The 26,251-nt window shown below is 39.7% G+C and overlaps 2 protein-coding genes across 2 annotated transcripts in view; one reads left to right on the top strand and one right to left on the bottom strand.

Annotated features, from left to right (window-relative positions):
- Positions 1 to 22,740, bottom strand: part of WDR43 (WD repeat domain 43) — a 72,997-nt gene extending 50,257 nt beyond the window's left edge. Inside the window, exons 1-3 of the mRNA XM_006835169.1 lie at positions 22,513 to 22,740; positions 14,325 to 14,462; positions 7,574 to 7,695 (exon numbers count right to left, since the gene is read on the bottom strand). Coding sequence (XP_006835232.1) covers positions 7,574 to 7,695; positions 14,325 to 14,462; positions 22,513 to 22,737 — 485 coding nt within the window. The 5' untranslated portion in view covers positions 22,738 to 22,740. The remainder of the gene's footprint in view (positions 1 to 7,573; positions 7,696 to 14,324; positions 14,463 to 22,512) is intronic.
- A 33-nt stretch (positions 22,741 to 22,773) lies between these two features.
- TRMT61B (tRNA methyltransferase 61 homolog B (S. cerevisiae)) overlaps positions 22,774 to 26,251 on the top strand; it is a 101,168-nt gene continuing 97,690 nt past the window's right edge. Inside the window, 1 exon segment of the mRNA XM_006835283.1 lies at positions 22,774 to 22,878. Coding sequence (XP_006835346.1) covers positions 22,774 to 22,878 — 105 coding nt within the window.

Raw genomic sequence — 26,251 nt, forward strand, 5'->3', positions numbered from 1 at the left:
GACAACATTGCAGAGAATGAATATTCCAGAATACTTAATTGTGCTCATGATAAAACTAAATAGACTAAGAAGGAGTTGTTCAAATAGAACAAAGGACTACCAAATAGTTTAAAATTAGGAAAGGTGTGCATCAAGGTTGCATTCTTTCATCATATTTGTTCAATCTGTATGCTGAGAAGCTGGATTATATAAAGAAAAATATGGCATCCGGATTGGAGGAAGTTTCATTAACAATCTGCGATATGCAGATTATATAAACTTACTTGCTGAAAATGAAGAGGGCTTAAAATACTTACTGATGAAGATCAAAGACCACAAACTTCAGTTTGGCCTGTACCTCAATGTAAAGGAAACAAAACTCCACATCAGTGGACTAATAAACAACAACCATATAAATGGAGAATAGACTGAAGTTGTCAAAGAGTTCATTTTGTTCAGATCAATCATCAATACTTATGGAAGCAAAAGTCAAGAAATCAAACAATGTATTACATTAGGGAAATCTGCTGTATAAGACCTCTTTAAAGTATTTAAGAGCAAAGAAGTCACTTTGAGGACTAAGGTGCACCTGATACAACAAGCCATGGTATTTTCAATAACCTCATATGCAGTGAAAAAGGAAGACTGCAGAAGAAGTGATACATTTGAGTTATGGTGTTGGAGTATTGAAGGAACCATGGACTGACAAAAGAGCAAACAGATCTATGTTGGAAGAAGTACAGGTAGCCAGAGTACTCTTTAGAAGCCAGGATGGCCAGACTTTGTATCTCATACTTTTGACAGTATCAGGAGGGACCAGTCCCAGGAAAAGGATATCATGATTGACAAATTGGAGAGTTGGGAAAAAAAGAGGAAGACCCCTAACGAGATAGATTGGTAGAGTGGCAGCAGTAATAGGCTCAAACATAAGACTGACTGTGAGGTTGGCACAGGACCAGACGGTGTTTCATTCTGTTTTGTATAAGGTCACTAAAAGTTGGTATCAACTCAATGGCACCCAACAACAATAGCTACTTACCTGTCAGTTTGTTATACTGTGTTAACTTGAATTCTGCTGTGAGATTGAAAGCTATGCTACCAGTATTATAAATACCAGCAGGATACACCAACTGAGGAAAGGTTTCAGCTGCGCTTCCGGACAACATACTAGGAAGGAAAGGCAGACTATATCTGAATGTTTAGCCACTGAAAACCTTATATATAGCATTGGAGTAATGTGTGGCACAGTGGGATAAAGCATCAGACCGAAAGGTCAGCGGTTCAAACTCACCAGCTGCTCTTTGGAAACCCTATACAGTCACTTTGAGTTGGCTCAATGGTACTAAACAACGTTAGACAGCATCTGAATATTGACTATTGAAACTTGATAAACAGCACCAGAATACTGTCAAATATAGTGTCAGAAGATAAGTCCCTCAGGTTGGAAGGCATTCAAAATATGACTAGGAAAAAGCTGCCTCCTCAAAGTAGAGCTGACTGATGACATGATGGAACAAAACTTTCAAGACCTCCACTTGATGATGGGGCACAACTCAAAATGAAGAGAAACAGCTGTAAACATCCATTAATAATCGTAACACAGAAGGTACAAAGTGTGAATCTAGGAAATTTTTGAGCTGTCAAAATGAAATGTAAAACAAAGATCAATATCCTGGGCATTAGTGAGCTGAAATGAACTTGTATTGGCCATTTTGAATCTAAAAATCATATGGTATACTAAGTGGGGAACAACAAATTCAAAAGGAATACCGTAGCATTCAATACTGAGTAAATGATTCAATAGTGAATAATTGTTACCACAACTAATTGCAATTGTCACAACTGTAAAGGCAGAAGATGTGTAACAAAATGGGGAGAGTAGTTCATCTTTCATTCCATGAACAGAGGACCCTAGGACCATCAGGAGGGAAGAGCATGAGCAGAAAATGGGATCCTAACCAGAAAAGCAGTGACATCAGAGATGTAAGCAGAGGTGATGACATAGAGCAGCTGAGGACTCTTGACCATGAAATGAGAAAGGCTGTGTGCTGGTGGACAGGAGGCAGGCTTGCAAAATATGCCCTTTGTATGTCCAAATGAATATAAATTTTGTTTTGTGTACATCCTTTAAAAATAAAAAACAAAGGGAATAGAGGCAAATACTATTAACTGATGATGTGTGGAAGGGACTGTAATCATTGTAAACAAAATATGATTGGTTAAGTGAAAACTGATGATCTGCTTATAAATTATCACTCAGTTCACAAAAACTAAAACAAAAAAAAAAACATTTCAAGATCTATCTTGAATTACGTTTTCTGTGATAGGATAATATCAATACAGCTCCAAGGAAGACCAGCTAATACCACTATTATTCAAATTCAGAAACCAGCCACTTATGTCCTTATGTCAGTGATGAAGAAATTAAAGAATTCTACCAACTTCTCTAGGACTCCTGGTGTGGTGCTTTAGGGTCAACAATGAACTATGAACCACAAGGTCAGCAATACAAACACACCACTATTCCTCAGAAACCCTATGCTTCACTAGGAGTGGGAACCAAACTCGATGGCACTTAACCATAATCACCAACTTCTTCAGTTTGAAAATGGTCAAATAGGCAATCCAGATGTATTGATAATTACTCGAATGCAAAGCTTGGAAACAAAAAGGAAGGATCAGTAGTTGAAAAATATGGCCTTGATGGCAGAAACAATGATGGAGATCAAATGGTAGAATTTCACATGACCAGTAACTTCTTCATTGCAAATGTTGTTGTTGTTGTTGTTGTTAAGTGCCGTCGAGTCGGTTCCGACCCATAGCGACCCTGTACAGGGTTTCCGAGGGTGTAAATCCTTACGGGAGTAGAAAGCCTCATCTTTCTCCCGCGGAGCAGCTGGTAGTTTCGAACCGCTGACCTTAAGGTTCGCAGCCCGATTCGTAACCACTACGCTACCAGAGCTCCTTTGCAAATAGCTTTCTAAAACAACATAAAAGACGACTATACATAATGGACCTCACCACACTGCATACACAGAAATCAAACTGAGTACATCTATGGAAAAGCTCCATATCATCGTCAAATCAAGGCCAAGGGCAGACTGTGGAACAGAACATCAATTGTTCATATGCAAGTTTAAGCTGAAGCTAAAGAAAATGAACACATATCCCACCTGGATCTACAGATCATCTCAAAAACTGGTTTGATGCATTAGACCAGAAGAGCTGTGGGATGACATCAAGAACATCATACAGGAAGAAGAGAGCAAAAGATCATTTAGAAGACAAGAAAGAAGAAAAAGACCAAAATGGATGTCAGAAAAGACTCTGAAACTTCCTCTCCAGTGCAGAAACGCTAAAGCAAATGGAAGAAATGAGGAAGTAAAAGAGCTGAACAGAAAATGTCATCAGTCAAGTATTATGATGAAATATACAAAGAAAGACCTGGAGTTCGAAAACCAAAAGGGAAGAACACACTCAGCATTTCTGAAGCTGAAAGAACTGAAGAATAAATTCAAGTCTCAACTTATAAAACTGAAAAGTTCTATGGGTAAAATATTGCATACTGAAGAAAGCATCAAAAGAAGATGGAAGGAATATACAGAGTCACTGTACCAAAAAGAAATGCTCAATGTTCAACCATTTCAAGAGGTAGCATATGATCAATAGTCAATGATACTAAAGGAAGAAGTCCAAGGTGTAGTGAAGGCATTGGCAAAGAATAATGTCCTGGGAACTGATGTAACACAAATTGAAATCTTTCAAAACTGATGAAGCACTGGATGTACTCATCTATGCCAAAAAATTTGTAGGACAGCTTACCTGGTCAATTAACTGGAAGTGATCCATATCTGTACCCATTCCAAAGAGAGGTATGGAATGCGGAAAATCACACAATATCAGTATCACACGCAAGTAAAATTTCAGTGAACATAATTAAAAAAGGACTGCAACAGCACATTGACAGAGAACTTCCAGAGGTTCAAGTTGGAGTTCTAGAAGAGGGCGTGGAAGGAAGGATACAATTGCTGAAGTCAGACGGGTCTTGGCTGAAAGCAGAGCATACCAGAAATATGTTGACTGTGCTTTAGTGACTACACAAAGGCTTTCAATCATATGGATCATAGCAAACTACAGACAACATTGGGGAGAATGAATATTGCAAAACACTTAGTTGTGCTCATAAGGAATCCATACATAGGATAAGAGACCATTTGTTCAAAAAGAACAAGGGGGCACCAAATGGTTTAAAATAAGGAAAGGTGTGCAGTAGAGTTCTATTCTTTCACCATATTTTTCAATCTGTATGCTTAAGAAATAACCCAAGAAACTGGATAAGAAGAAGAAAGTGGCATCAAGATTAGAGGAAGACACAGTAACAACCTGTGACATGCAGATGGTACAATCTTGCTTGGTGAAAGTAAGACTCAAAATACTAACGAAGGAGAACCAACAAGATGGCTGATCGGGTGGACATGTACCAGAGAGCTCTGCCAACAACAACACAGAATACCCGACCAAACAGGCTCAGGGGATGGTCCCAGAACTCTGAACCACACAGCTCACTCACAGCTGGGGGATTTTGTGGCAGAAGCAAGAAATCTATTGCTTTCTAGTCCGGGATGCTCGGATGCTCCAGGAGCCACCATCTTGGGTGAAACCATGTGGGAGAAGGATAGGAGCGGCCACAGACGCCTGGCAGAACAGCTGAGATAAAGGTGTAGACATTCTTCTCTTTTGGTATCTGTTCATTGGTCCCTTGCTGTCTGCGCACCTCCATTCTGGTGACTACAGGGGTGCCTGAGCAGACTTGCAGAATGTGCCCTTGGGAGATGTAATTTATTATATATACCTGAGTGGGTTTTTTTTTTGTTTGTGTGTTTTTTAAAAAATAAAAGCTAAAGTGGATAGAGAGAAATACTTTTAACTGATGGTATATGGAGGGGATTATAATCAACTTAATGAAACAAGTTATATGAATTGTTGAATGTGAAACTGATGATGCGCCCTGTAAACTTTCGCTCAATCTACAATAAAAACCTTAAATTTAAAAAAAAAAAAAAAATACTAATGACGATCAGAGACCGCTGCCTTCAGTATGAATTGCACCTCAATGTAAAGAAGACAAAAATCCTCACCGCTGGACCAATAAATAACATCATGATAAATAAATGGAGAAAAGACTGAAATTGTCAAAGACTTTGTTTTGTTTAGATCTACCATCAACATTGATGGAAGCCATAGTCAAAGAAAAAAATCAAATGACATATTGCATTGGACAAATCTGCTGCACAAGACCTCTTTAAAGATGTCTGCTTGAGACATCTTTTACATGCATGTGAATGGTGGACAATGAACAAAGAAGACCGTAGGAGAATTGATGCATATGAGTTATGGTGATGGAGAATAATTAAAGTACCAGGACTGCCAAAAGGACAAAGATATTTGTGTTGCCAGTACAGCCAGAATGTTCCTCAGAAGCCAGGATGGCCAGACTTCATCTCTCACACTTCGGACTTACTATTAGGAGGGACCAGTCCCTGAAAAAGGACATCAAATTTGGTAAAGTGGAGCAACAGCAAAAAAGATGAAGACCCCCAAACAGTGGCAACAGCAATGGGTTCAAGGTTAACAACAATTGTGAAGATGGGGCAGGACCAGTTAAGTGTTTCATCCTGTTGTGCCTAAGGTTGCTATAAATCAAAATCGACTGAATGGCATGTACAGCAACATATATAGCAAAGAAATATGATGCAAAAAAACCAGAACAAAAAACAGCTCCTGGATACTTAAAATATACACTGTTTTAAATAAGAAACAAGAAATTTTGTAATAAAATATGTAAGTAAAAGGTATTTTTAAATTTATTGAAGGCTTGGAAGATGAATTTTGAGGAAATCTCCCATGTCAAAAGGAACAAAACAAAAAGTAAAATGAGAAAATATTAAACTTAAAGAAAGAATCACTACAGAAGATATAGACTCTTGGTACAGTGCTATAGGATCAGCACTAGACTGCATACAAGATCAGCAGTTCACACCAGCCACTCCTCAAAAACTCAATACAGGGTCACTATGAGATGGAACCAACTTGATGGCACTTAACAAGAAGAATGAGGTCCTGGCATGGTGTTGTAGCATAAGCACTGGGCTGCTAACTGAAAGGTTGGTGGTTCAAAACCACTGCTACTCAGATACCCTATACAAGGGTTTCTCTGAGTAGGAACTGACGTGATTGCACTTAATGGCCCCTTAGGACAAAGTATTGGAGACAGAGAAGGTAAGATGCAAATCCCTGTAGAGCTATTTGAATTTTTTATACTATAGTTTACTTATTTAAAAAAAAAAAAAAGAGGTAGCCAAAAATAGATATTTAGGACAGGATAATGGTAAGAGCTCTGGTAGCGTAGGGTTACGAATCGGGCTGTGAACCACAAGGTCAGCAGTTCGAAACTACCAGATGCTCCGCAGGAGAAAGATGAGGCTTTCTGCTCCTGTAAAGATTTACAGCCTCAGAAACCCTGTTCAGGGTCGCTATGGGTCGGAACCGACGGCACTTAACAACAACAACAACAATAATGGCAGGACCCCTGGTGTGATGCTGTAGGATTAGCACTGGAATGCAAACCACAAGGTCAGCAATTCAAACCCAACAGTCGCTCCTCAGAAACCCTATACAGGGTCACTAAGAGTCACAACAGACTAGACACCATATAACAACAAGGGAGGAAAGGAAGGAAAGAATCACAGAAGAGTGTTTAAAGACTGTACTCTAGAAGCTACAGATGGCAAAAAATGTATGTTTTATGAGACAGGATAATTTAGTAGATGAAAGCTCTAAAAAGGGTTCTTACTTTGCCTGTTATTCAACTGTAAGATAGGGTGAAGGAGGGATAGACTTCACACCTCAGTGTTAGTACAATAAAGTACAATAAAGTGAACAACATGTGAAGAATGCTTGAATATTATTAATACCTATGTAAGAGATCTCTCTTTATGCACTCTCAATCAGACAACTGTTTTAAAATACAAGGCATGAGCCCCACCACAGACCTGTAGGAACTGAATCTGCAGGTGTTTCTGAAAGGCCATCAATGTTGAAAGTATTGCTCCACTTAAATGGAGACTTCTTTTAACTAAGGCACTACTGACAGACTCTTAAGATACCCATACTAGTCATCATCTTCTAGTACACCCCTCCTCTAAATTCTCAGTTCCAAGTTAATTTCTCACTTCCCTATCTCCTAGACTATGCTTTTGTCTTCTCCCATCCTTGACCCCTCGTCTAGCCAAATCTTCTCTCCTAGAAGGTCCACCTGAAATCCTTTCTCAACACTACACTACTGGCAATCACATGCTATCTGAAACCATCTTATGCAATTATTTTACTCTTCTATCACTGTTTACCTTTTATGAATTAAAATCTTACAAGTAATTGATTTATAATAAAAATTCCTTCAGAACAGACTATGACCTTAATTTAGGCTTACATTCCCCTATGTCTAATATCAAGCTTTACACAGAACAGGAATGCATTTCCAGACATTTCCCACCACCACATCCCCAAGACCACAGAACCATTCATGTTAACTCACCACTTGACTTTGCACGTCTGTGTATTCCACTCCACAATATGTTTATCATCTGAACAACTATACAAACAGCCATTGAATTGGTGCCACTCTATGCAATTGACTTTGTTTTCATGTCCACCGCTCTACAGATTTAAGGGGGAAAAAAATATTTAAACAAAAAATAAAATGCGTCCTACATAATACAAACCCCAGAGTCATCACCAGTTAATTAAAATGGCCTTGACCTATATCCATCCGTTTTAGTTTTCCGAATTAAAAACCAAAGCTAGAACTTCATATGGTTAACTTTCCTTTCTCCCCTACTGGAAAAACATACTTTCACTTCTTAAGTCAAAGGATCCAAAAAACCACCGAGCCGATTCTGACTTATGTGGGGGGAAAAAACTCTTTATGGGCTTGGACACCCTCACCTTCCTCCTTAGGAGCAGCTGATAGGCTTGAACTGCTGACCTTACAGTTAGCAGCCCCACATCTAACCCACTGCACCATCAGTGCTTTTTTTGGAGTCCTGACGTGGTGCTGTGGGCTACTGAGCCAGACTGCAAAGTCGTCTGAACTGCAAGGTGGGTAGTTCAAGCTCACCAGCTGCGCCTCAGAAATCCTATCAGGTCACTATAGGTAGGAATCAACTCGACAGCACTTAACAACAACAACAACAACATACTATTCTTAAACGCCATTTGATTTTGACAGGAATGCCAACTCTAAACCTGACAAAATACATACAACAATAAGCTAAGTGTCAAAACATCAAGGCTCAAGGTAAAAATCCTACTAGTCAAAAATAAGCCTAAAACTCTCTTTTAAAGAACATTAAAACTGTCTCTCAGAAAAGAAACCACTGGTTCTTTAGGTAAATATAAGACACTCCCTGGTGTGAAGAACCATGCCATATTAACAATACTGTAAGACGTTGTAAGTTAATGCGCCAGACTGCAAAGCCACTTGAACTACAAGGTCGGCGATTCAAGCTCACCAGCTGCTCCTCAAAAACCCTATACAGGGTCGCTAAGGGTCGGAATCGACTCTACAGTGCTTCACAACAATAACAAGCATACTCAGAAGAGTAAGATGCTCTGCCACCCACTACAAGGTTCACAAGAATGGAGACAGCATATGGAGAAGAGCAAATTCAAGTCTTCCATCGAAACTCATTCCAGGACAAACTCGAAGTAGAATGAGGTATTAAATCACTGACACTGTAGCATCTGTTATTTTTACTCTTTCTACCTGTGTGGCACTACGGGTTAATACATTGGACTGCAAGGTCTGTTTAAACCACAAGATCAGCAGTTCAAACTCACCGGTTGCTCCTCGGAAACCCTATACAGGGTTACTGTGAGTCAGACCCTACTCAACAGCACTTAAAACTACCACCACCTGAATTCACATAGATTAAATGCAATGAGTCACTACTATATGCTATTGTTGTTTAAGCACCCTTGAATCAGTTCTGACTCAGTGATCCTATCTATGCACAATAGAACGAAATACTGCCTGGTCCTGCATCATTCATTCTCTCTCTCTCTCTCTCTCTCTCTGTTTTTCTCTCTCTCTCAAACACACACACACACACACACACACACACACACACATTAAGTGCTGTCAAGTCGGTTCCAACCACGGAGACCCTATATAGGGTTTCTAAGGAGAGGCTGGTGAGCTTAAACACTGACCTTGAGGTTCAAACTAACTTTGCAGTCCAACGCAGTAACCCACAGTGCCACACCAGGATGCCATATATATGTATATATGCATACACACACAAACACACACACAATGATGACCCATGAATCTTTTAGTAGGAAAGTACTCTTCTGAGTATGCTTAAAGTGTTATTCATTTGACATGGATATGGTGATGGTGGTGTGGTGTGCCATGGAGTCTGTTCCAACTCATAATGGCCCTATGTAGGGTTTCTGAGGCTATAAATCTTTACGGGCACAGAAAGTTTCATCTTTCTCCTGAAGAGCAGCTGTCAGATTTGAACTTCTGACCGTGTAGTTAGCATTCCAACTCATAACCCACTACATGCTACCAGGACTCCATATATGCATGTGTATAGCACTGTAGAATCAGCATTACCTTTATAACCACAAGGCCAGAAGTTCAAACCTATCAGCTGTTCCTCGGAAACTCTATAAAGGATCACTATGAATCTGAACTGATTTGATGGTACTCAACAGGTATATATATATAAAGTTTTAATTCAAAAATTAGTAAAGTTGTTTCAAACCATTTGTTCCCACTTCAAAAGAAAAATGTTTTTAAATGTTACATTCAATTCATTTATCATCTTTGATCAACTCTATTCAAGTACACACATACATACATACACACACAGTGAACAAACAATAAAAACATGAAGTGCATAAAAAAGATTTGATTAGTAACAAAATACTTTTAAATACTCAACCTTGTGAACAGTCAAAGAAATACAAAGTAAAATAGAGTAACATTTTTTGTCTCTTCACCTGACAATTTATTTAGAATTACAATATCCATAATATAATAATTTTGGTAAAGTGGAAGGTCAGTAAAAAAGAGGAAGACCCCAAACAAGATGGATTGGCACAAAGGCAGCAGCAATGCACTCAGGCGTAGCAACGATTGTACGGTTGGCCCAGGGCCAGGCAGTGTTTCATGCTCTTGTACATAGGGTCGCTATGACTAGGTACCAACTCAATGGCACCTAACAATATCCATGCTGTTGAAGTTATAGTAAAAATTTAACTTTATACATAGCTGTTGTTATTGTTAAGTGAGTAGTTCCAACTCACAAGAACCCTGTGTGGGGTTTCTGAGATGCAGCTGGTAGGCTTCAATTGCCAAGCTGTACCTTGCAGTCCACTGGTGATCCAATAGCACCCACACCAGGTATACAATGCGAGTATCAAAGAAAACTAGTATATTCTTTATAAAATAACTTGCCAATATGTTTACTTATTCATTCATAAATATCAATTACATGCCAGGCACGGCACTAGGCACTTTCAACATATTCTCATTCTCGATAAAATCATCCAGGTGGGCTGTATAATAGCAATGTAAGAGATAAAACATTAAATTGCTTACCCATGATCACACAACTGATAGGACTCAACTGCTGTACAGACTAGCTCCAAAGCTTCATCTCGACTTCACCACACCATCCCAACATCCCTCATCCTTACTCTCACAATTTCTTTTGATAAATTCATCCCTGTTAAAGACGTAGTTATAAACCTATAAGGTATTGAAACCAAAGTTCTAGGCCCCTCATCTCCATAGTATTGTGTCTGCAGCCAACAGTATCTGAATAAACAGCACAGAATGTTAGGCACCTGCTAACCAGGAAAACTGACCAAATCAAAGGAAGAACTACAAACTACAGTGAAGTGAGACCCTAATTGAGGACCACACTCATCTTGAAGAGAGAAGTAGTGAGATTCTCTTCTTGCTATATATACCTCTGAATGCTTTGGATTTTATTACAATTGTATACTACTGTGTCTTCAATATGAGAACAAAGAATATATTTAAATTCAAATTTTAAATTAGAAAAACATTATCATCTACCAAATCAGCTGCAGCATTTTGTGGTTGTTGCAATTGTTTTAGGGAATATTCAATAGTGGCAATGTTATAAAAATATGATGGGCTTCAAAATATTCATGGAAAAAATGGATTTAAAAGAGAATGGAATTTTTCTACAAACTTTTTGAAGAACTCTCCTACAGGTACCCTTTCAGAATGAACTTGGCAACTAATCACAACACCCTCCTCCCTTCCATTACTGATAAAAAGGTACATATTAAGGAAAGTCTTTGGGAATTATTTTTACACTATGTATAAAGAGGCTTTAGGAATCCTGGTAGCGTAGTGGATTACAAGTTGGACTGCTAACCATAAGGTCAGCATTCAAATCTACAAGTCGCTCCATGGGAGACAGATGAGACTTTCTGCTCCCGAAGTACAGTCTCAGACACCCTATCTACACAAGGTGGCTATGAGTCACAACCAACTCGAAAGCACACCACCACCACCAAAGAGGCTAAAATGCATGAACCCTTTGCCTCAGTAATCACAAGTTAGTAATTCTGGGAATTCACATAAGAAAAGAAAAAATATTAACTGTTTTACAGCAACAAAATTTGAAAGACACCTAAATGGTCCATAAGTTACCAACAGACTAGCCGAAACAACAATGAAATTTTAGACAGCCACTTAGAAATGTCTATAACCAGTTTATGACAAATACATTGCATGTTTATAATGAAAAAAATCGGGATAAAAAAAAAAAAATCAATGAACAATAAGTAAGAACCCATGCACATAAAACAAAGAAATACACAAACTATCCACAGTGGGTCACTTGTTCACAGATTTAAATATAAATTCTGTCTTTTCAACTGTAATTCCAAATTTTTTATGAAAAAAAAAAAGTTGTATTCATGTAAGCATTCCTACATTCAGAACTCCAACAAACAGCAAAAACATGTTGCAACAGATATTGTCTGAAATAAATTATGCTACTTAAGTTACTATCTCTCTGTACAAATTCACCCTTCTCTATGCTGTTGGAGCTGAAACTCTGCAAGCCTTATTTCTGCTTTGCCAGCTGTATACCTAGCTGTTGTTGTGAAGTGCCATAGAGTAAGTTCTGACCCATAGTGACCCTACATAGGGTTTCCGAGGAGCAAGTGGTGAGCTTGAACTGCCGACCTTGCAGTTCAAACGGCTTTGCAGTCTGGCGCATTAACCCACAGCGCCATAGTAAGCTCTGCCAATAAGGGGTGCAGGAGGGAGACTAGAAAGCTATAGAAAAAACAAGAGATTTATCTCTTCCTTTCTCATCTGCATCACCCCAACAATGCTTTTTCACACCAACATCAAATGCTTCCAATGGAAGCTGAATCCAATGTTCAATTTTTCCAATACGTGGCAAAACAGTCTCATCACCTCTCTCCAAAGATCAGCTCTAGGTAGCTGGAGCTGACTCCTCAAAGGTCTAGACACCAAACTCCTGGGGCAGCACCAACAGAACAGTACCTCCTCCTAAGAAAACTGAGTTTCAACCCTATATACCTTATTCTTGTTTCTAAGTTTTAATAATCCCAACCTCTTCGTCTGTTCCACTAGCTGAAGAAATGAGAGCTGCATCCTGCACTTGCTACCTGGGATACCTTAGGTTTCATTTTTACCTTTTCTTACTTCAAGCCTTGTTAACAATTTTCCATATTAAATTCTTTTCAAATAACTATGATGGCTTCTTCTACTAACTGGACCTTGACTGATACTGGCATGCATCCTCAGGCTATAAAACTAGCCTCAATATGGGAAATTTAAAACACAACAAGAAGGAGAAAAGATAGCACATAGCCACAAGCTGTTTTCAATCCTTTCTTCTTCCTTGAATTTACATTTTTGTTTGACTTCAGTCGTTTTGAGCCATGTCTGAAGCTGTGGGATAAGCAATGGAATGCTAACTACAAGGTCAGCAGTTTAAAACCACGGCCTAATGGGAGAACGATGAGGTTTCCTGATCCTATAAAGATTTACAGCCTCAGAAACCCTATTCAGGGTTGCTGAGTCAGAACTACTCTATGGCAGTGAGCTTGGTTTCAGTTAGTAGTTACAACTGAAAGAGTATTTACAATATTATTTCAATTAGTCTTCACTACAAATTAGTGCAGTAAGTATCATCCCAACTTTATTGTTGTTAACTGCTGTCCAGTTCTGACTCACAGCAACCCTATATAGGGCCTCCGAGGAACAGCTAATGGGTTTGAACTGCCAACCTTGTGGTTTGCAGTCCAGTGCTGATCCTACAGTGCCACATCGGGAGTCCATCCCAACTTCACTGATGACTAAATGTCAGCATCAAATGAGTTGCGCTGTCTAGCTACACGTGGCTATTTAAATTTAAATGAATTAGAAGTAAATAATATTAAAATTCAGTTCCTCAGACATACAAGGAGCTCTGGTAACGTAGTGGTTACAAGTTAGCTGTTAACCTCAAGATCAGCAGTTCGTAACTACCAACCACTACACGGGAGAAAAATGAGGCTTCCTGCTCCCGTACAGGTTTACAGCCTCAGAAACTCTATGCATAGTCACTATGAGTCAGAACCGACTCCACAGCATTATAATCATCACCACTGCATTGGGAGTCCTGGTGTGGTGCTATGGGTTAATGCACTGGACTGCAAGGTCGCTTTAAACTCAAGTTCAGCAGTTCAAACTCACCAGCTGCTCCTTGGAGACCATATACAGGGACACTATGGGTCAGAAATGACAAAACAGCACTCAACAACAACACTGCAATGAGCAATACAGATTCAAAACATTCGCATCGCCAAAAGTTCTACTGGACAATGCTGCTGCAATGGAAAGCACTGATTAAGAACCCAAAACTCTGGAACCTGTAGTTCAACTCCTTGTTCTACCAATTATTAGTTTTGTAACCTTAGGATTAACATGTGACTAAAACCCTCAATTTCTGTCATTGGGGGATAATAACAGTACTCCCTATTAGTGTTATTGTGAAGATGAAAAGAGTAATATATCTAAAGTCCTTACAACAGTGTTATGTTGCCCATCACAGCTAACCTCTCCAGACTTCACATGCATAAGACACAGAAGACTGCTTCTAGAGCACAGATGCTATAGCACACTCTGAAGTGTTGTGATGTAAGAACTCGTTACTGAGTGTCCCTTTCACATTTATGTATAGGTAAGAGATTTTATATATGTATATATATATACTTACTGTTAATTTACTGTGTAACTCTCCTTTTACTGTACTGTATAATAAAATACTACCAACTGCTGTACCAAGAGCCAACAAGTCAATCTGTTCACTTGTTCCTATAGCTTCAGATTTCCTTTTTTTCCGCTGGGGAGTTTCCTGAGGAAAAAGAAAAAAATGTTTTTAATCTAGTATTCAAACACTAAAACACCATTAATGCATAAATATGAATAAAAGATGATGATACTGCTACTCAAACATTTTTTAAAGGGAGGTGACCTCCTCTCAGATGATCTTTCTCACTACATAAAGGAAAAGGTAAAATAAAATAATACTCTAGTAGAAAAAGTAAGGAACTCATATTCTGTGTCCTCTGCCTCCTATCCTTCAGGAAGAAAAGGCAAGCAGGACAACTTACTGTGCTCCCATTCTCATAACAGACTCAAGCAGCCTCACTGACGCTTCCACAACTCAGAAACCAGTCACGCCACCTGACAAGTCCACACGAAGCCCCTAGTGCACAGCAAAGGGATTATATTGCCATGTTGTTATTGTTGCTGAGTGTCAACAAGTCACTTCTGACCCATAGTGACCCTGTATATCATTCTTACATACACCTGGAGACCTTGTTAAACCATGGGCTCTGATTCAGTATATCTGTAGTGGTAATTCTCAGCATTGGTTCAAACCAGGGAGTTGAAGCCCTAAGCCATACCCACCAGCCAAGGTCCTTTGCGGTCCCTAGATCTTTTCCCTCCTTTTAGCTTTTATTAAAAGCCCAAGATTAGGGGCTCAACTTCAACTATCTTTACACTTATAAATAGGCATTTACTGCCATCTGAGCAAACAAATAAATAGGGAAGGTCAGAACAAGCACTTGAGAAGTTGTTCTAGTGATTGGTCAAGGGATGGTTTGGTAGTTCCATGATGGCTTGGTGATTTTATGGCACAAGAGACATGAAGTTTCAAAATAAAGGCAAACACCATAAGACTTTTTTGATTTATTTCAGAAGTGATGCTAATAAGGGATACTTATCAAAAAGAAAATCAATGATCACAACTAAGAGTACTACATTAAAGTTTGTAACATGGAAAAAATACTTAAAATTTCAGAACTTTTACAAGTTTGAGTTTTTTAAGTTAAAGCCCCTCAGATAACACACTTTAGTATAAAATTCTGAAATATCCATTCTTTCAATAGAAAACAAACCACCACCATAGAAGAGATGATATTCTTAAAAGTATAGGATAGTTGCTCTACATTACAAAAAAAACCCAAGACACATGAAAATCTGCCCAACCCAACAACTCAAGAATCATCAATGAAATACAATGCTATCAGTGAATAAGAATATCGGAGACTTATGTACACCATCTCTTTTTTTCTTTAGTTATTTTATGGGTATGTTACAGTTGAAATTTTTGATTCACTGAACACACAGCAACAAAAAGTAAAAAGATTTTTAAAATAAGGTAACGTTTTGCACACAGAAAGATAATCCTGAGAAATTATCTACATTAATAGATTCAAAGAAGTTACAATTAAAAACCAAAGTATAGAAAGTCTGATGGTCTACCAGTAACAATTTGCATGAAACATCGACACAGTAGCAGAGGGTCCCAGGTTTTGCTATCAGTTTACATGAATTTCTAAAAGCCATCTTTGAACCCCAGGCTTCTGCACAAACATCTGTCAGGCAAAGGAACTACTCATGTGGAAAGTATGTTAGCCTCATCAGAAAATTCTTCCCCTGAACGACTTCAGAAAATACATTTACTTTTTGTTTTGCTTTTAATCAAACAAAAATGAACTACACTGAGGTTTCTCAATGTACGAATCACAATATGGCCTAAATATATCTATGTTTTACTACAGATTTGAATTCGCATTAAAAAAGCACACAAATTTTCTTTCTCAAATCAAACATACCCATAGTCAAAGCCATAATGTTCCTGTCAACAAAATCTCCACAATTTTTAGTAAACATAAGCAGGGAAAGAAAAGAGTATACCTAGGATCTATGGCCAATTTTCAGGCTTATCGGTCTAAACCTGAATAACAATCCAATCAATGAATTTAACTTCAAACTACTGACTCACATGTTTTCTCAGGGTTGAATAGCCTTTTACAAACAACTTTCCATTCAGCAAGATGAGCATGTCTAAACAAATCAGAAGTTTATACAACCAATGTGCATTAGTGAAATCTAATATTTAAAAACTTATCCCTTATCAAATACTTCAGAAAACAAAATAGTACTAATGACCAGAATATAGATTACCACAGACTTTGCAGTGACATTTGCTACCTGAACCTGTTATTCTTGTGATCAAAAAACTTCAATGGCTCCCTAGAAAACAGTAAATCAACAAAGGAGCTCTGGTAGCGTAGTGGTTATGAGTAAGGCTGCTAATCTCAAGGCCAGCAGTTCTAAACGAGAAAAGATGAAGTTTTCTGCTCACGTAAAGGTGTACAGCCTCAGAAATCCTATACAGGGTCACTGAGTCAGAACTGACTCCATGACACAAAACCACCACCATAGCATTCAAAAACATCCACAATTTGCCTGAAGCCATGTCTCCAATTCCATCCTTATATGACACTTTCCCTACTACATACACGTTCCCAGTTTGCTTTTCCCTCCACCTACAGAATCCTTTTCCTACTCATCTCAATTTTCATTGGTTAAATATTCTAACCATGCTTAGATCGGCCTCAAATACTATCTCAACAAAAACCTTTTTCTCAGAAGACACAAGTCAAAGTTTGTATTAGACTCACTGAATGATCTTTATCTCTTCTGTCTTTGTTGTACTCGACATACACGTTGTATTTGTGTTGCCACCAAAGTGTCTAGCACAATGTCATGTGCAAATTATACATCTAAGTATACTAATTAATGGATGCAGTGGCTCTGTACGGTAAGCACTGGACTATGAACCAGAAGGCCAGCGGTTTGAGCACACCAGCCACTCAGTGAGAGAAAGATGAGGCTATATGGTTCCACCAAAATATACAGCCTCGTACATACACCCTGTAAGAAGGTCACCATGAGTCAGAACTGCCTCCGCAGCACTTAACAACAATACTAATTAATGAAAAAGGTAAACTAAAAATTTAGTTTACTATTTAATTGAGGTGTGATCTATTAAGATTACTGAGTCTTTTCCAAAGTGAATGGCAGAAATAAATAAACAATAAATTGTTGCTATTATTAAGTGCCATTGAGTCAGTTCTGACTCTTAGTGAATTTGTATAGTTTCCAAGGCTGTAAATCTTTGCGTATTTCTCCCATGGAGAGTTGGTGGGCTTAAACCACTAGTCTTGTGGTTCACAGTGCAGTGTGTATTGTAGTCACCACACTCACCAAACAATAAATGTTGTTGTTAAGTACCATGGAGTCGGTTACGACTCATAGTGACCCTGCACAGGGTTTCCGAGGCTATAAATCTTTACAGGAGCAGAATGCCTCATCTTTCTCCCACGGAAGAGCTGGTAGTTTCGAACTGCTGACCTTGCGGTTGGCAGCCCGTCTCATAACCACTACACTACCAGAGCTCAATAATTAGGCACCCAAAAATCTGTCTGATGAAGAAGGCTTAACAGCACTTGATCCAAAAAGTAGTCAGAAGGCACAGGGAGTCTGAATTGCACATGTGCATGATTTATCAAAGCAACTAGTGCAGATGAAGTACTAGGAAGGAAAAAAATTAATCCAAGTGATGAGAATCCCTGCATTTGATCAGTAATTAGGTCTAGAGTACAAAGACCCCAGAGTAAGAAGAGTTTACATGAAGAACCAGTACACACACAAAAACATGTATTATGGAAAGAGAGGGGCTGAGAGCTGGCGGCCAGGAGGCAGACTTAAAGAATGTGCCTTTTGGTGGTGTAAGTTATTATATATGCCTGAGTGTTTAAAAAAAAAAAAAGCTAAAATGAATAGAGAGAAATACTGTTAACTGATGGTACATGGATACACGGAGGGGATTATAACCATTATAATGAAACAAAGTATAGAATGTGTTGAATGTAAAACTGATGATCTGCTTTTCACTTAATTCACAATGAAAATTTAAAAAAAAAAATTGTATTATGTAACTGAAGCAAATCTTATAGAAATATTTATCCTTTATCATGTACTAAAACTATAACATTTTTATTCTATTTCCTTTTTCTAATACTATCACATCCTATTATATCAATTTCATAACCCACTAACGTATCATTTTGACTAACGTATGATTTGACTAATGTAAAAAATACTAACCAAAACCCAAACCCACTGCTACCAAACATACTGAAAATATGTTCAAGTTTTAAGTGTCACTCTGCAATTAAGTCTCCTGTCCCATTTCGTGATTTCTCTCAAAAATAAAAGCACTGTCAATTCTACTCTTAGAGACCCCCATGAGTGGTCTGTCTTATTACCCCTCAGAGTTTGACCATTGTTTAAAAGTTGCATGGATGAATGAACAAAATCTGTACATTTTACACATTTTACATACGTAACTTGTATCAGAAGAGTTATATCCTAATACACACAAGTTTCATCTAATCTGCAAACTTTACCTTCTTTTGAACCTTAAATATTGGAGAGCTCTCCAGACACCATTACACAGAAACACATCTGGATTCTGCTACATCTCTACAAGAGGGAGTACGGCTAAAATTTTCCTTTAAACAGTCTTGATGCTAACACGCTTTTCCAGTTCAATGTCTGAGAAGTCTTGTGGGGTCATCTAAACTGCAGTAACAGATTAGCAGCATAGATTTACTGGGGTAGCAAGAGTAGACAAAGTCTGCTGCTCCAGATCACTAGGAATAGCAGGGAAGAAGTTGGAGAGATTTAGGGGCAATAAAGAGCAGGGTTAGTTCCCAGGTGGTTCAGTCACTTATAGTATGGCTTTGACATGTTACTTAACATCCCAGCCTAAGTTAACACACATAAGGCTGAGGAGCTCTAAAACCAGCATCCATCCATAGTTGATCAGTCTGTATCCTTACACTTTCCAAGATTATTTTCTTGTCTTCATCAGAGGTCTCCTTTCCCCAAGGTTCATCTACCAATGAAACCAGTTGTACAAAAACCCTGTAAAACTACAATGCATATATGTGAAGTATTTTAATCATTCTGTGATTGAGAGAAAAAAAAATCAGCAATCTACTTTTCCAAAACATCTATAAAATGATGTTAAAAAACCCACTGCCCAAGAAACCCAACCCTAACTCATTTTTCCTTGCTGATAAAAAGACCTTCACTAACTCTATGTTATTGTTGTTGTTAAGTACCGTCGAGTCAATCCCAACCCATAGCGACTCTGTACAGGGTTTCCGAGGAGCAGCTTGTGAGCTTGAACAGCCAACCTTGCAGTTCATACGGCTTTGCAGTCTGGCGCATTAACCCACAAGGCCACACCAGGTAAACTGTCAATTACTAAAACCCAGATGCAGTGGTTTGCATTTAGGAAAGCAGCATTGTATGATAAAATGAGCCTAGGCAGAATCACTGATTCGTTCAATAACAACTTAACACTACTACATACTGGTACATGCTGGGTAAAACTACCATTCTGGCTCATTTAATCCTCTAAAGACCCTGGACGGTGGGTGGTGTTACCTCCGTTTCACATTTGAGTGTATGTTCTAGGGCCTTACCATAGTACTGGGACCACGAGTTTCAGAATAACATCCTTTTTAGTCCTGGTGTGGCGCTGCAGCAAAAGCAACAGACTGCTAACCCAAGATCGGTGGTTCAAACTCACCAGCCACTCCTAGGAAACCCTATAGAGGGTCACTGTAAGTCAGAGCCAACTTGATGGCACTGAACAACAATGCCTCAAACTCTCAGGTGTATATAAAAATAAAAGGAAGGGTTAAAATGAAACGCGAGTATCTTAAACCTTCAGTGGCAAGGAACTAACCCAGGGACTTGAGGATGGGGATAGGGAGGCAAAGCTTAAAGCAATTACAAGTGACTCTTCATTTTTTAATCTTTAAAAATCAATTAACTTTAATTATATTGCATACTTATGTGCAAATTTATTTTAATACAGTCAAAACACTTCTCTCCTATATTTTCAAGTAAAACTAATACTCCAGGAGCATCCCAGCATGACAAGGGCTGGATTATCTCTATAGTCCTTCCAGCTCTCAATTTTGTGACTCAAGATCTAAGGAAATAGTCTAAGAGCACTGGATCATGGAACCAGAATGACTTTAGTTACCACAGCTACTTTATTATTTACTAAGGCTTTGGTCAAGAGTATTTATCTTTCTTAGTCTGATTCTCAATTTCTAAAAAGACATTAATTTCAGGACATTTCACTGTATTGCTCTCTGTGGCTAAAATGTAAAAGTGCAGGTAGGATAATGAAATTTACTTTTAAAAAATAAAACTTTTTTGAAAATATGTCCCAGTTCTCATTTTTCAAATAATACCCCAAATTAAAGTAACTAGCTTAATATGGCAAATGCCAAGTTTAAGTCTTAGTTATGATACAAACCCAATTCTTTTACTATTTGTATTTCACTCATAGGGCATTCAATGCAATTTTAAGTCATCAGAAGAGCAAAGTAAGTGACATTTTGCCAATCTAATAATATCTGTTGCAGATAACCAAGACCTGAGTTCTAAGTCTTGGTTCCATTTCTGTCTTTAGGCAAGTTACTTAGTTTTTCTGAAGCCTGCTTCCTCTTCCTAAGGCAAAAAAAGTTTCTTCCATTATCACTTTGTAGAGCACACCATACAAATATGTTGTTGTTAACTGCTGTCAAGTACAGGCTGTTAATAATAATTAACACTTGTGCAACCAGAGCTCTCCTAGTGCTTTACTCATTAATATAGTAACCTTACAACCACTCTATTAAGTGAACACTATTCTCATTTTACAGATGGGAAAACACGGGAACAATTACCACAATCAAGCAGAGCCTGGACTCAAACATTACTCAGTGTTTTCCCCTCAGCATTAGTTTTTCTTCTTTTCAGGGCTGTTAAGATACAAACATAGAGAGCAATTTTGAAAACGAAAAAATACGCAAACTGCTCTCATTTTAATGACTACTATGAAGAAAAAAAAGGGGGGGAGATTAAGTCGGGTCTCGTGTGCTTGATTCAAGAACCTTGATAGGTTTCTTCCATTACTCAACAGCACTCACTTGATCTTAGAAACTACAAAAATCTAGCCTGAAATCTAAAGTATCTATACACAGTCAACACTCAATCAAAGTATAGCAAGTCAGGTGTAGCCCTACTCTCAACCCAGAAATTTTTGCGAAAAATTCCCTGGGGGTAACTAGAGATAGGAAAAACGATCCCAATACTCGTTTTGGAACTTTTAAACATAGTTACTGCTCAACGCTACACACCTCACAATACCTGGTGCTTCCAAATTACTACAGCGACTCGGTTTGTCTTCTCTAAGGCTTCAGTTACCACGTGCGTGTTGAGTTAAGAGCAGATGTAATCCAGTGACTCAACACTGAATGGCATCTTACCTGAGAGATGGTCCCTAACAGGGTGAAAAGTCTTCCCTAACTCAGCAGTTTCTCATCTAGGGGAAATTTCCCCTGGACTCCCATTCAGTATAGTCCAACTACTTCATTCTACCTACATATCCTACGCAAGCCTGAGAACACCGAGCAGCCTGAGAAAGTCAAGTGTTTCGAGAGTGAGTCCCACGATCCGAACGTGGAAGAGAACACGTGGTGAGCCGGTGCTCACACGGCCAGAGGGGATGATTGGAAGCAAAGAAACAGACTAGATCAACGCAAGCCCAAGAGCTAGGCCAGGGTCGGAGAAAAATCTACTAAACCCAAGAAGGGGCTCTGTCAACAACCAGGATTCGGACGAGTGCCTGCTAACAAGTAAGGCCCCACAGGAGGAAGCGGCACTGCGGGACTGGGGCCCTTACGAGCCCAGCGACATGCCCTAGCGAGCATGGAGGGCAAATCGCAAGGAGCCCATCCGTAGGATTCCGGTCCAGGGCCAGTTGGATCCAGCCGCGCCCTCTCCCGCTGCACTCCCGACAGGCCGCACATGGGACTGGCGGCGTGGGCCCAGTCTGCGGTACAGTTGCGCTGCGAGCCTCCTCACTCCAGGCCGCCGAGAGCCACGCGCGATATACGGGCACGCGCCGCCAAACCAGAGGGCGCCGGGGCCAAGTCCGGGCCGCCTCCCGCCCACCGTCGTCCTGCTCGCTTTACCTTGGCCTGCAATCGCGCTGGCGCCCAGGCCAGGCAGGTGCAGGTACCACTGAGGTGCGCGGAAGGCACGTACTCCTGATGCAGCCGATTGTTGCCTGTCTCCCACACCCGCAGGTGACCGTCTGTAGAGGCCAAAGCAAAGTAGGCCTGATTCTGCGGGGAGAAGGCACAGGGGACCCCCGCTCGGGACAGGGGGTCGCCACTACCTCCGCCGCCCGCCGCCATTGCTGCTCTGGGTTCGCGGCAGCCACGTGTTCGCCCATGCGCAGGCGCACCGAGGCGGGGCGGGGTCTGAAGGAAGGAAATGGGGCGGAGGGAGCGCTAGGAGCCGAAGGAGTGGCTCTTCGCGACGCAGACGAGCGTTGGGCGGGACCACTAGATGGACGGTGGCTCTTTGGGGCCGTTTACTAACGTGCTAGGAAAGGAGGGGACTCGCGAAAGAACGTGACTCTCGAACCCTGAGGAAGGCCCCTTCCTTTTAAGAAAAAAAAAAAAAACACGATTTCTTTTAACTGGATTGTAAAAATAATAGGGGGAACGGCTATTTCCTCTAATTTCGTATTTCTTCTGTTACTGTGTCAAATAGTCATTTTTAAATATCTCCATAACATTTCACTAAATCTATGCTTTCTCATTCAAGGAATTCCAGATACAATTTTGCTCACAAAGGGCTATTGCTTAATGAGAAAGATGAAAACCACCATCCTGAAGGCTATGTTGTTGCTGTGAAGTGTTCTCAGTTATTGAGACCTGGGTGACTCCACGGCACATAACCATAACCACCACCATAGGATTTATGAGGAAGCGGCTGGTGGGTTTGAACTGCTGTCCTTGTGCTTTGCAGTCCAGGGTTTATCCAACTGCGCCACACCAGTACTCCATGGGGAAACTAATGGTAAGACTTGCATCTTAGAAAATTTATTTGAAAGGAGCCCTATTGGCGTAGTAGTTAGCAAGGTCAGCAGTTCGAGTCCATGAGCCAGTGGAAGAAAGATGAGGCTTTCTGCTCCCGTAAAGATTTATAGTCTTGGAGCTATATACAGGGTCCCTAAGATTTGGAACTGACTCAACGGCACACAACACCACACCACCAATTTGAAGGCAGTGTAATAGGTGAATTGAAGACCCAGAGAGCTAGTGGATTAGTGGCACTGTAGGATCAGTAGTTCAGTTCAAACCCACCAGCTGCTCCTTGGAAACCCACCCCTTACAGGGGTGCTATGAATCAACCTACTCAATGGCACTTAACAACAGTGGAATAGAGAAATGGTGGTGGGGATGAACAGTTTCAAGAGATGTACAGTGAACAGGTTTTCAAGGGCCAAGGATGACTCCTTAAGCAAGGGAGTTCTTGGTGACCCAATTCACTTAGGATACAAACCCTGGAAGAAGAGCAGATTTGTGGAAGAGATTACATCTTCAGGCTGGGAATGTTTATGAAATCTCATTTGTACTTGTAATTTGTTCAGTCACTTAAATAAATTGAATGTCTGCTATGTGCTGGGTGAACTCCTGGTGTGGCACTGTAGGATCAGCACTGACCTACCTGTGAGCCATAAGGTCAACAGTCCAAACCCACCAGCTGCTCCTTGGAAACCATATAAAAGGTTGCTGTGAGTCAGTTTCCTACTTGATGGCATTTAACAACAACAGCAACATGTGCCAGGCAGACTCCTGGTGTGGCACTGTAGGATCACACTGGACTGCGAACCACAAGGTGGACATTTCAAACCCACTGACCACTCCTCAGAAACCCTGAAACCGACTCAACAACACTTAGCAACATGTGTCAGGCACTGTTCTAGGCACCAGGAATATATCAGGACTCTAAAAGACAAGATTTCTACTCTCATGAAGATTACATTCTAGACAGAGAGGCAGATAACCAATAAATCTCTTTCAGGTAGTGCTAACTGTTGTAAAGAGGAACAGTTAAAGGCAATATGTATTAGAGGAAATGGATCTTTGTAAGAGAAGGCCTCTCTTAGGCTATGCAAGGTCAGATGGAAGAGAAGACAATATACAAGAACCACAAGTACAAAGACATTGAAGCAATAATGACCTTGACAGATTGAAGGCAAAGCAAGAATCCCAGAGTAGATGTAGTGAATAGAAGAATTGAAGTGATACTTGAGTTTAGAAGGAATTAAGTGATTGAAAACCTTATACCATAGTAAAGTGTTTTGACTTTATTCTAAGCATAATTGAAATGAGTCCTAGTGTATCACTATAGTATAAGCACTGGACGGCCAACCACAAGATCGGTTATTCAAACCAACTAGCAGCTCCTTGGAAACCCTATACAGGGTTGCTATGAGTTGGAACCAACTTGATGGCACTCGACAAGAACAACATTTGAAACATACCATAAGGGTTTTGAGCATTGAACGGACATAAACAGGTTTGCATTTTTAAAAATACCTCCTAGGTTGGCAGACGAAAGATGAAGGTAGTGGAAGACATGAGGGAGACTGCAAGAGTTAAAATGAATAGAGGTAAATACTGTTAACTGAAGGCACGTGGAAGGGATTACAAGCCTTGTAATGAAGTGAAGTATATGATTTATTGGATGTAAAACTGACGATCTGCTCTGAAACTTGCACTCGATTCACAATAAAAAGTTAAAAATAAAGACAACCTCTTAGCTGCTGGATGGAAACTGTAAAGGGGCAAGAATGAAAGGAGAGAGACAAGGTAGAAGGATATTGGTCAGTATCCCAGACAAAGGATAATGAAGAGTAGGACTCAGATGAAATCAGTGATAGTCAGAATCCAGAAGAAGCAAGCAGTGAAAGTCAGAGTGGTCTGAATCAGATATACCTAATCTAAAGTTAGAACCAACAGGTCTTGCTAAATATAGTGATTGTGAAGAGTAAGAGAGAGAAAGATAGTGAAGGATAAGTAGAAGGACTGAGCAAACAGGTGAATGATGATATATCATTGACTGAAATGGAAATGGGTTTGGATGAGTGGATATCAAGAGTACTGTGAGGAAGCTTTAGGTGTCCGTTATATCTCCAAATACAATTGTTCAGTTGTTGTTAGGTGTTGTCGAGTTGGTTCTGATTCATAGCGACCCTGTGCACAGCAGAATGAAACACTATCTGGTGTCCTGTGCCATCCTTACAACTGTTATATTTGAGCCAATTATTGCTGCTGCTGTGTCAATCCATCTCACTGGGGTCTCAGTCTTTTTCGCTGGCTCTCCTCTTTACCAAGGTTGATGTCCTTCTCCAGGGACTGGTCAATAGGAAGTTGGGATATATAAGTTGTGCCTCAGGGGAAAAGGCTGGCGTTAGAGATACTAATCTGGGTGTATTACCACAAAGATGCTATTTTAAACTGTGTGACTGGATAAGATCATGTTGAATGTGAATGCAGAGTGAGAGCTGAGTCCCAAACTGTGCTAATCTTTCCAGTTGGAAGAGGAAGAGGACCCAACAAAGAAGACTGAGCAGAGGTGACCAGCCAGGCAGGAGGCAAGCCCAAGGAAGTGTGGAGCCCAGGAAACCAAATTTTAAATGGATCTAATAAGTAAGACATGATCAAAACCATATTAAATGTTGTAAAATGAAGAATGAGAATTGAATTTTCAAAAGGATTTTTAGTAGTTGTGGAGGGAAAACTTACTGGAGAAAGTAAAGGAACACAAGATGAGAAAGTGCAGACAAGAATAGACAACTCTTTCAAGAATTTCTGTTATAAAAGAACAGATATGAAGAGGAATTCCGGCGCTTCC

Source organism: Chrysochloris asiatica, unplaced genomic scaffold (assembly GCF_000296735.1).
Source record: "Chrysochloris asiatica unplaced genomic scaffold, ChrAsi1.0 scaffold00016, whole genome shotgun sequence".
Lineage (NCBI taxonomy): Eukaryota > Metazoa > Chordata > Mammalia > Afrosoricida > Chrysochloridae > Chrysochloris > Chrysochloris asiatica.